A 12108-nucleotide genomic window follows, 5' to 3' on the forward strand; every position below is an offset into this window, starting at 1 on the left:
TCTGCATATCTCAGCCTCCTCCCAGCTCCAGGGCACAGGGACGGGACCAGGGCCAAGCTTCTCCTTAGGAAGGAATCTCCTTCCTTAGCTAGGAAGGTCCTCTGCACACAGTGGCTCGCCAATTCTTACGTCCAAATGGATAATAATCGATAACATTTGTAGGGTGCTCGAGGGCTTGGAAAAATGCTTTACGTATCTTGAATTGGGATAGCCATTTTAGATCACCCTCCTTCAGGCCGGGTCACCTCTTGCTTGGCCCATTGTAATACTCTGTCTCCAATCTATCATCCACCCAAGTGCTGAGGTGACTTTCCCAAAGGGCAGACCATATATATAGGGGCAGCTAGATAGCTCCAAAGAGCACAGAGCCTACAGTCAGGAAGACTCATCTTCCTGAGTTCAAATCTCTCTCCTCAGGCACTTACTAGCTATGGCAGCCTGACCTTGTTTGCCTCAGTTTCCTCCTCTGTAAAATGAGCTGGAGAAGGAAATGGCCAACCACTCCAGGATCATAGCTATGTGAACCTAGACAAGTCACTTAACTCTGTTGGCCTCAGTTTCCTCCTCTGTAAAATAAGCTGGAGAAGGAAATGGCCAACCACTCCAGGATCTTTGCCAAGAACACCCTAAATGGGGTCCCAAAGAGCCAGGTGAAATTGAAAATAACTGAACTGAACTCAATAAGCTTTGGTGATTCTCTATTGACTTTAGGATCAACTCTAAACTCCTGTTTGGCTCTCTCCAACTAGCCCCTTCCTACCTTTCAGTCTTGCAGTCATCATTATTCTTTGTGTGCTCTATATTCCAGTTGTACCGACCTTCTTGCAATGATTTCATATGATGCAGCATTTCTTGGAAGAGCTGGCTCTTCCTCACCCCTGGAAAATACTCTCCTCCTTCATCTCTACTTCTCGGAATCTCTGGCTTCTTCCAAGATCCAGATCAAAAATGACCTCCGTAGTTTCTAGTTGTGTGTGTGCATGCATGCGTGCATGTGTGTGTACACACGCAATACATCCATTTGTTCACAGGTTACCCCCTCCGGTAGATGTAAAGAAAGAACTTGGGCAGGAATTGAGGTCAAGCTCAACAAGCTCAGCTGGCCATTCTCTTCCCTTTTGTGACAATCAGGACAACACTGGCTCTTCCCCAATCCTTTGTTAGCATTTCCATTCTCCCTGATTTTTCCAACATCATTGACAGAGTTTCAGCCATCACACATGCTAGTCCTTTCACTATTAAGGATGTAGTTCACCTGGGCCTTGATGAGTTGAAGTAACCAGGCCCATCTTGGGTTTCAACTCCCTGTTGGCCATTTTTGTTCTGTCCTTTTCAGTCCAAAGATCATTTTCCTTGGCAGAGAAGACAAGCAAAGTAGGAGCTGAGCAGCACTGCCTTCTCTCTGTTGTTAGTTATTATTGCCCCATCCACCCAGATCAGGGATTCTAGCCCCTTTTTGATTTTTTTTCTCCATGTGGTTTTTTTTTTTTTTTGTAAATCCCTTTTTGTTGTGGCTAGCTTTTTTCTCTAGCCTCAGCTCATTCTGAGTGTTAGCACTCTTGACACTCTCCTTAGAGGACCGTGCCAAGCTCTTGTATTCATCTTCCTTTATCTGCTCTTGCTTCTAAGTTCTCTACATGTCTTTTCAAAATCTAAGTTGGTTCGTGAGTTCCCTGTGTATGCACATTGATCTCTTTAGAAAACTACACCTTTTCTTTCCCATCAGAAAGGGTTCTCTTTATGCCTTCAGAATATCTTGAATTGATGAATTCTTATCCCTCCTGGGCTGTTTTTCCATGTTGAATTTTAGTTCATTTCTCTCTAGCAAGCCTTTCAATGAATTTTTTAATTCTTTCCCCAAATCTAGGGTACATGTCAGACTAATCTCTGCCTTCTGTTCTTTTTCCACAGGAATATATGATCACAGATTTAAATTGGAGGGTCATTTGATCCTATATTTAGAATTGGGGGGGGTGATTTGATTATAGATTTAGAATTGGGGGTAATTTGATTATAGATTTAGAATTGGGGGTGATTTGATTATAGATTTAGAATTGGGAGGATGATTTGATCTTAGATTTAGAACTGGGAGGATGATTTGATCCTAGATTTAGAATTGGAGGGTCATTTGATCCTAGATTTAGAATTGGAGGGTCATTTGATCCTAGATTTAGAATTGGAGGGTCATTTGATCATAGATTTAGAATTCAGGGGGTGATTTGATTATAGATTTAGAGTTGGGGGTGATTTGATTATAGATTTAGAATTGGGAGGATGATTTGATCTTAGATTTAGAATTGGAGGGTCATTTGATCCTAGATTTAGAATTGGAGGGTCATTTGATCTGGGTTTTAAAATTGGAGAGTCATTTGATACTAGATTTAAAATTGGAGGGTCATTTGATTATAGATTTAGAATTGGGAGGGTCATATAATCCTAGATTTAGAATTGGGAAGTTGATTTGATCCTAGATTTAGAACTGGGAGGATGATTTGATCCTAGATTTAGAATTGGAGGGTCATACATTTTGAGGTGAAAGGAACTTCAAAAGGCGAACTTGTGTAACTCCTATTAGTTTGCAAAGGAGAGCTGAGTCCCAGAGAGTTTAAACACTTGCCCAAGTCAAGAGGAGGGACTTGAACTCAGGGTCTCTGGGTCCAAAGGGATCATTACTCTTTCCACAGTCCCAAGCTGCCCTGTCGCAAATTCTAGGGCAGAGCGTTCCCTTCTCTTTGAGGTGCTCATCATTTCCATCCCAGCAACCAGGTCTCCCTTATTTGTGAGGATCAGGTCTGTAACAAAATCCCTCCCTTGTTGGTTCTAATACTTTTTGAGGGAAGAACTTGTCATGAAGGCAAGTCATGAAGTTCTGAGCTGTTTTGCTTTGGCCAGAGGGAAGCTGAACAGACGTCTGGACAGCTGCACTCCCCCATCCTATCTGAAGGCCTGGTGACAGACTGCGTGGCTGTAGCTCTGCAGAGCTTGGTCACCGGGCTGGCTTCAGAGCGAGGACTTTTTTGGCCAAAGTTGTTCTGGAAGGCGAACTGCTGCGTTGGGGAAAAGCGAAGAGTCGTGTCGGAGGTGGGAGGACCCTCGCTGACAAAACCACTGATCTCTGAAGCACAGGCAGCGTGAGTGGGAGAGAAACAGGTGCTTCCCTCAGGGTCAGTGGTGGCAGCTGCTGTCTTCCTGCCTCTCCGACTGCCATTGTACAGGAAGCAGGGGCCAGGCCGGTCTAAGGCTTAGGAAGGAACGTGGGACCCTTCAGGTAGAGCCAGAAGCGACTTCAGGGGCCCTCTAGCCCAACCCCTTCATTTGACTTAAAAACTAGGGCCTGAAGAGATGATATGACTTGCCCAGGATCACACAGATCCCAAGGAGCATGAGTGAAACAGAACATGGGGGACCAGGGAGGAAAAAAGAGGAGAATGGAAAAGGAAGACAGCTATGACATTGATCAACGGGACACAGTAAGCACTTAATGCTTATTGATTAATTGATCACAACATAGACCATAGTTTGGCATCATCTATGTAGACTGGAGGCAGCTGGGTGGTACACTTGGATAGAACAGTGGGTCTAGAGTTGAGATGTCATGAGTTCAAATCTAGCCTCAGATGATTACTAGCTGTGTGATCTTGGGCAAGTCCCTTAAACTGGTGGGCCTCAGGTTCCTCATCTATAAAATGGGATAATCACAGCATTTATTTCCCAGGGTGGTTTTAAGTAACAAACGAAATAATATTTGTAAAATGTTTATTTAGCACAGTGCCTAGTATGTGATATAACACACACACATTCCCTTCCCTTCTTCCTACTACAGATCTAATCCCACGGCACGGAGAGAAAGAAGAGTATTTGAATAAGGAAGTTGTTGAGCCTGTGTCTTGCCATACAGACATACCATAAAGGACCCTCCCCTGCTCCACTTGAGGAGGGTAGCTGATAAGAGAGAGAAGGCTTTCCACTCGCCAGATGACCTCCAGCTTTGGGATGGGGGTAGGAGATAACCTTTTTCTTCCCATATTTTCATCCTTATGGGAGGATAATCTCAGTCCCTTCCCTTTGGATCCCTCCCCACCTTTTTTTTTTAAACTTCACCTTCCATCTTAAAAGTCAATACTGTGTATTGGTTCTAAGGCAGAAGAGTGGATAAGGACTAGGCAATGGGGGTTAAGTGACTTGCCCAGGGTCACACCTAACTAGGAAGTTTCTGAGGCCACAGTTGAACCCAGGATGCCCATTTTTAGGCCTGACTCTATCCATGGACTCACCTAGTTGCCACCTCCCTCTTGGACTCTTGGAGTTGGAAGGATCCTTAGAGACTGTCTTGCTCCAAATGGAGGTTCTTACTTGAAGAGGAGAAAAACTGAGGACTAGGAAGAGTCAAGGGATTTGCCCCAAGTCATACAGTTTGTGGTTGAGCTAGAGCTGGAACTAGAACCTAGGTCTCCTGGCTTCCAGGCTAGTGCTCTTTCCCCTATATCACACAACTCTAGGGCTCTGCATGGCCATCCAGGCCATTGGGTTATAAGAAAAAGACCAAAGGAAGAGTTTGGGCAACCTGGTTTTATGGCTCATTTAGCCAGAAAGAGGCCAATGTCCCAGCTGATTGAAGGAACAATGTTAGGGCTGCAAGTGTCCTTAGAACAGGAGAAGAGAAAGTGTTAGAACTAGAAGGGACCTTAGAACTTCCTTCTACTGAGAATACCATAATTCCAGGTACTCAGTCTGTCATTGAGCCTTCAATTACGATGGGACATATTTCAATGACACAGACATCTGCCCCAAGCATAGTAGCCTATAATTTCTTGATTTGCATTCATTATAATTTCCTCCAATAAGTGGAGGGACCCTCTAGGAGGAATTCTCTTCTGGATCTGATTCTCAGCAATAAGGAGGTATAGGTTTTTAGCCCGGAAAGGACGGGGACCTTGGAGAGAAGTGTCCATTCTATCTCAGAATGCCAGAACAACGAATATTACAATTGCAAGGGGTTTTAGAACTTGGAATATTAGAACATAGCCTGTTAGAGCTAGAAGGGTGTGATTTTTAAATTTCCTCCATCTTTTCCTCATAAAAATATAGTACTTTTAGCAGAGAAAACGGAATTTTTATTTTAACAAGGGACCTTAAAAATCACCATCCGTGGTGGGACCAATTTTTAATTTTCATTTCTCTTGTGTACGTAGATTTGTGTTATCTCTCCCATTAGAAGGTAAGCTCCTTGGAACATTGAGGTGGCTTAGTGGATAAAAAGCCAGGCCTGAAGATGGGAGGTCCTAGGTTCAAATCTGGTCTCAGACACTTTGAAGTGACCCCAGGCAAGTAATTTAAACTAACTTGCCTAGCTCCTACTGCTCTTCTGCCTTGGAACTGATAATGATATTGATTCTAGGACCAAAAGTAAGGGTTATATATATATAAGCTCCTTGAGGGCAGGGCTTTTTCTTTATATTCCCAGGTCTTACTGGTATTCAGCAAGTGTTTAATGAATGCTCCTTTATTGCTTAACCATGCCCTCGACTAAAGCTAGGCTGCACACGAAAGGCTCAAACCCATCGTATACTGGAATGCAGTTTGATAGTTGTGTGGAGGATGGATTGGAAAGGGGCAGACAGGCAGATCAATGAGAAGGAAATAATAACAGTTCAGATGAGAGGTGGCTGATCTACAACCATTCATTAAGCATCTCCTTCTACTGGGGGTGCAAAACCAAATAGCAAGTTTTTGTGATCAAGGAATTGACTTAATATTAGGAAACATCAAAATATATGTAGATATTCATATACATGGCATTTTTTTTCTTTTTCTTTGTAGAGGTTACTTAAAACTGGAGAGATTGGCAAAGGACTCATGTAGAAAGTGGCAACTGAGCTGACTTTAAAAAAAAATTAAAATCCTTACCTTCCATCTTGGAATTAATACTATGTATTGGTTCCAAGGCAGAAGAATGGTAAGGGCTAGGCAATGGGGGTCAAGTGACTTGTCCAGGGTCACCCAACTGGGAAGTATCTGATTTGAACCCAGGACCTCTCAATCCACTGAGTTAGCCTTTGAGGGATGCTGAGGTTTCCAAGAGTCAGAGGTGATGGGGGAGTTCCTTCTAGGATTAGGGGCAGCCATGGGATGCTGTGTTGGGAAAGATGAATCATAAGAGCGCGAGTCTAACTGGTCTGTTGTGTGTGCATGAGAGGAAGTTGTGAATAATAAGGCTAGAAAGATATGTTGGAGTCAAGTTAGGAAATTAGAAAGTTCTGGCTTTAGACGCTAAACAGAAGTGATTGAATTTTTTCTAGAGGTGTTTTGGAACCATCACTGGGATTAATGCAGAGACGAGCGGCATCATCAGCCCTAATGGGTTGGGAAAATCATTTGGGTAGCTGGGTGGATGATGGACTAGGGGCTGGAGACAGTCCAATGAGGAGATTATTGCAATAATTAAGGTGAGAGATGATGAAAGCTCAGAGTACAGTTGTGACCATGGAAATGGAGAGATGCAAGAGAAGTTGTAGAAGGTCAGATTATCCAAACAAAAATGAACAAATGACGTGGAGTGAGGATGACACTGACTGTGAACCTTCGGTAGACTGATGGCGGTATCTTAGACAGCAATAGGGAAGTGACTGGAGTAGGAGTAGGGAAGCCTGGAGTAGGATGGTGGTTGCTTGAGTGGATAAAAAGGCATGGATGTGAGAGATGATACAGCAGAACACAACGGACACGACTGGACCACTGTTAGGCTATGGGGGTTGAGTGAAGGGGAACACTCAAGAATTCCAAGGTCATGGACCCGGGTGACTGGAAGGATGGTGGTTCCTTTGACAGACACAGGGAAGTTGGGAGGAAGAATGGCTTTTGGGGGAAAGGAACATGAATTCCTTTTTGAACATGGTAAGTTTGAGATGCTACGGGACACTGAGTTGTAACTGTCCAACAGGCAGTTGGTAGGTGGACCTGGGGGTTTGGGAGACTAGGGTTCTAGAGATCTAGGAATCAAAGCTTTGAAGAACTGAAAGTATTATTAAAATAGAGGTATGATAATACTACCTCGCGTCGCTTCTGTACCCCTTTCCCCCATGTCCCTCTGATAAAATAAAACACAAAACACAAGATAAACCCAGAAAGGCTATTGCAAGGGAATCTCTTTTCCCTTCAGGATGGAGCTGACTTGCAGACCAGCATAGCCAAATCAGCCTGTCTGTCTCCATCACAGGGCATCTTCTGGAGGGTCAAGGAAACCACTCAGATGCCTGAAGAATGTAGGTTAAGGCCCACTTTGCAGTTCACACCTCCATCAGCCTCAAGTATTGGAAAAAATAGGTCACAGGCAGGGGTGGGAAGGGATTCATCATTTCCTCTCCCATCTTCAGGGACAAACACTCTCCATTCATTTAATCATAAAGCTTTTAATTAGTTTTTTTTTTAATTTATAGTTGCTAAGCTATAGCAACTATAGCCAGAGGGACTGGATGGTAGGAATGGGAAATGGGAAACTCTAAGTCCTGCTGTGCACTGGGCTTTCTGACTTAAGGGAGCATCTGGTCTTGTCTCCTTCCAGCTGACTCTCCCTCAAGGGTTCCCTCCAACAACCAGTGAGGGACAGACTGGGGGCGGAGGTGGTGGTGGGGAGATAACTTGCTCTGTTCCTTCTCCTCTTTGCTTCCTGGGGTTCAGGGAAGATAATCCACTGACCAATGTCATTCCCAGACAACCTTTCTGCCTCTCGTGGGCTCTTTGCTGTTGTGGATATAACAACAATCTGACCAACATTCCTGAATCCCTAGATGTTAGAAGTGGAAGAGAACTCAGAACACAGAATCACACTAGATCACAGAACCTCATGGTTAGACAAGACCTCGGAGGGCATCTGACTCATCTCTAACTTGGTAATCCCACCTATGCTGTCTCCATCAAGTGGCTCCTCTTGGAGGGCTCCAGTGGTGGGCCACCATCACCTCCAAAGGCAGCCCATTTCCCTTTTAGAAAAATGTCCCAATTTTCATGGAGTTTTCCCTTACTTTGGTCCCCCTTTTCTTCCCCAGTTAATTTGGAGTTTATTTTTTTTTTCACAAAAAAGAAAACAGAATATTTTCATACAACACATATGTAATTTTTAAATAATCATAACAAATGGCAGGAAGAATTAAGGATGCTTATTCATAGAATTCCATGAAATATACAAAATGCCCTAATATTTTGGGTTGTATATTGGCCTCCTGGGGGCCAAGCAGAACAAGGTTAATCTCTTTTTACTTGACGTCCCTTCAAATACTTGAAGACATTGATGATGTTTGTCTTTAAACTTCAACTTTCCAGGCTTCCTTCAACACATAAGGTTCAGGATGGGCTGCAACCCCTTCTCCATCTCTGGAGGCACTCCAGTTTGGCAGTAGAGTAGAAATAGAAGTAGCCTTGGAGTCAGAGGCTCTGGCCTCAAATTTCACCGTGAATGCTTACTACTTGGGTAACCTTAAGCAAGACACACCTTCTTTGGGCCTCAGTTTCTTCATTTGTAACATGAAGGGGTTGTCCTAGATGGCCTTTGAGGTCTCTTCCAGCTTTAGGACTCTATGCTCTCTTCTAAAATATGCCAAATTGAATCTGACCAGAGCGGAGGATAATAGGATCATCTTTTCCCCTCTCTTTCTAGGCACTATACCTCTGCCATGATGTTCTAAGACCACATTAGTTTTTTGGCTGCCATATCACAGAGGTGAGAAGCAGTGTGGTTTACAGAGAGAGATGGGGCAAGTCACTTAATTTATCCAGGCTCTAGAATAGCAATGTCAAACTCAAGTAGAAACAAAGGTCACTAAACCACCCACAAAGATTTCTGGGAGTCACCTGTTGACTTAGAAAATCACACATTGGCATTTGCTATACTTTACTGTGTCTTTATTTTGTTAACTTTTTCCAAATTAAAAAAAAAAACCTTCCTTCTGTTTTAGAATCAGTACTATATATTAATTCTAAGGCAGAAGGCCTTTTAAAACAAAATTACATGATTTTATTTTTATTTTTAATTTAAAACCCTTAACTTCCATCTTAGAATCAATACTGGGTATTGGTTCCAAGGCAGAAGAATGGTCAGGGCTAGGCAATGGGGGTTAAATGATTTACTCAGGGTCACACAGAAAGTGTCTCACAGACTTCCGGTCAAGATGGCGGCTTAGAGGCAGCAAAAGTTCAGACCTCTGAAAACCCTTCCTTACTGATCACAAACTGAATGCTCCTAGGGCACCGAAATTCAAACTGAACAACAGGGCAGAGCCAGGGAATCCTCCTCCTAGACTCAGATCAAAAGGTATGCTCCCCAAAAGCCAGAACCATAGATCACTCGGATCTAAGGGGTAGGCAGAAGGAAGGTCCCAGGACCCATCTCCCCCAACCCAGAGCACTGAGCCCTGGCAGCAGCAGGAAACTCAGGGCCAGCAAAAGGGCCTCAGGGCTGGCTATTCTGAAGGATGCACCTTGAAAGAAAGTGTCTCATATCAAATTTGAACTCAGGACCTCCCATCTCCAGATCAGGCTCTTACTCCTTGGAACCAAGGAGCTTCCTCCTGGTTATTTTTTATTTTTATTTTTTAATTTGGTTCAGGCTGCATTCAAGAATGCTGTGCCTTGTGTTAAACACCTCTGGCTGAATCTCTAAGTTGCAGAGAAGGTGCTGAATTCACAGCATTGGAAGAAGCATCTCCTTCACTGAGGTTACTTATACTAATCACCAGTCTGGTCCTTAGACTTTTTCTCTTGAATTTCCTTCTAGTTCCACCTCCCCTCTCGAGGGTCCAAATCTGGCCTCAGATTCTTCCTAGCTGTGTGACCCTGGGCAAGTCACTTTACCCCATTTACCTACCCCTTGGCTTTCTGATTAAGAGTTGTTATTAAGAAAGGAAGGTTAACAAAATAAAAATAAACACTTTCCTTATTCCTTCATTCTTTCGAAAGGAAGGTTAACAAAATAAAAATAAACACTTTCCTTATTCCTTCATTCTTTGGTAAAATATCGAATGGAACAGTGACCTCTGGAGCTGTCTCAAGCCTCAAGGACAGGGAATGAAGGCATGGACACAGGACTCCCTCAAGCCCCAGTTACCTTTTCGTAGTACTGTAATTCATAGTCGAGGATGACGCCATTGGGCTGGTCAGGCTGGGACCAGGACAAAGTCATGCTGTCCACCGTCCGGCTCACCTGGTGCACAATGGACACGGCAGATGGGGCTAGAAGAGAGAGGAGGGAGTTTAATGGAAATCCTTTAGAAAATCAGATGCAGTGTCTGTGTTGTCCCAATCCCCCGCCCTCCCAGAAGTCTCAGAAAGGGTCTGGGTAGATTTTATTCCAGGGCTACTGAGTTCTGTTTCGGGGTGAGCGTGTACAGAGAACATGTGTGCATGTGCTCACGCATGTGTGTGTGTGGCCAGCATCAAATATAGTGGTATGGAGTCCAAAAGGAAGCACTGACTTGGAAATAGGATGACTTAGGTTCAAATTCCCCTCAAACACTCACTAGCTTTGTCACCCTGGTAGAGTCACTTAGCCTCAGTTTCCTCATCTACAAAATGGGGATCATTAAAAAATGGGGATAATAATAACCAAGTACCCATTTCTCAAGATCGGAGTCTTAGATAAGATATCAAATGTAACATGAATGTAAAATTTTGCAAATGTTCTATGTAGATACCATTTATTGTAGTAACTTCAGCCAACATTTTCCATTAAAAAAAAAGTCTTTCTGATGCCTTTTGCTTTCTTTGCAGTTACCACTCAAACAAAACCTGTTCCTGCATTCCCACAACACCTTTGCACTTTGGGAACAAAAGCTAGTTAAGCCAGAGCAGCCCACACAGCACAGTGTTTCTGCTGGGGATGGGATGTTCTACGAGCACCATTCCTCGTCTCTATTGTAAGAGGCAATGTGGCGCTGTCCAGTACTACCGAACTTTCAAATGTTGACATCTACCAGGGTGTTCTGGAGCCGGCTGATGCTGGCTTCCTGAGAGCTGATTGTTAAATTTCCAGTGCAAGCATGGATGAAATTAGCAAATGCTACAAATCAGGGTTTGATGGATTGGTTGGTTGATTGCCTAGACTGAAGAAAGGGATGGAGAAAATGCTAATAATACAGATTAAACTCTGAAAGTGTATCGTGCATACCTTTTTTCACTAGTTATTAAACATTTACCAGCATGCTTCTGACTTCTAATTCACTTACCAAAGTGCTTTTCCATTTATTTTCCCATTTGACCCTCAGAACAAGAGTGTGAAAAAGGCAAGGCAGGAACTCCTCCCTTCGCCCATTTTATACTTGGATGGATGTATGATCTCCTCCATGTGGTACTCCTTTGAAGGATGCAGACTGAGACCTACCAGTCTTTTTTTTTTTTAATCCTTACCTTCCACCTTTACTCTGGCACTGAGCCAAAATTTCCTGCTTTGCAACTTCTTTGTTTTTTACTTTTTAATTTATCTTTATTATTATTTCTTTTTAACCCTTCCTTCCCTTCCTTGAATCAATACTGTGTATTGGCTCCAAGGCAGAAGAGTGGTCAGCGCTAGGCAATGGGGGTTAAGTGACTTGCCCAGAGTCACCCAGCTGGGAAGTGTCTGAGGCCAGATTTGAACCCAGGACCTCCTGTCTCTAGGCCTGACTCTTAATCCATCCAGGCACCTAGCTATCCCTTTACCCATACTTAAAAAGAATTAAGTAAATTTTATTTTACTTTCAAGAGATCTGTCTTTTCTGTCTCTTCCATTAAGAAAATAAGAAAACACCCTCCCCTGTTTAATAGCATTTAAACATATAGTTGAGCAAAAACAAATTCTTGCATTAGCCATGCCCCAAAATTATGCCTTATTTTCACTCTGAATCACACCTATTCCCTCTCTGACCCAAGGCAGGCAATGTTTATCACAAGTTCTCTCAAATTGTGGTTGGTAATGGTGTTGATCAGAGTTTCTACATCTTTCAAAGTTGTCTTTAAAAAATCATTATCATGGGGGCAGCTGGGTAGCTCAGTGTATTGAGAGCCAGGCCTAGAGAAGGGAGGTCCTAGGTTAAAATCTGACCTCAGACACTTCCTAGCTGTGAGACCCTGGGCAAGTCA

The 12108-nt window shown here is 43.3% G+C and overlaps 1 protein-coding gene across 3 annotated transcripts in view; it reads right to left on the bottom strand.

Moving 5' to 3' along the window:
• Positions 1–12108, bottom strand: part of EPHB2 (EPH receptor B2) — a 309543-nt gene that overhangs the window by 37310 nt on the left and 260125 nt on the right. For all 3 annotated transcript variants that reach the window (XM_056795607.1, XM_056795606.1, XM_056795605.1), the window contains exon 6: positions 10100–10224. In XM_056795607.1, the coding sequence (XP_056651585.1) occupies positions 10100–10224 (125 nt within the window). The remainder of the gene's footprint in view (positions 1–10099; positions 10225–12108) is intronic.

Source organism: Monodelphis domestica, chromosome 4 (genome assembly GCF_027887165.1).
Source record: "Monodelphis domestica isolate mMonDom1 chromosome 4, mMonDom1.pri, whole genome shotgun sequence".
Taxonomy (NCBI): Eukaryota; Metazoa; Chordata; class Mammalia; order Didelphimorphia; family Didelphidae; genus Monodelphis; species Monodelphis domestica.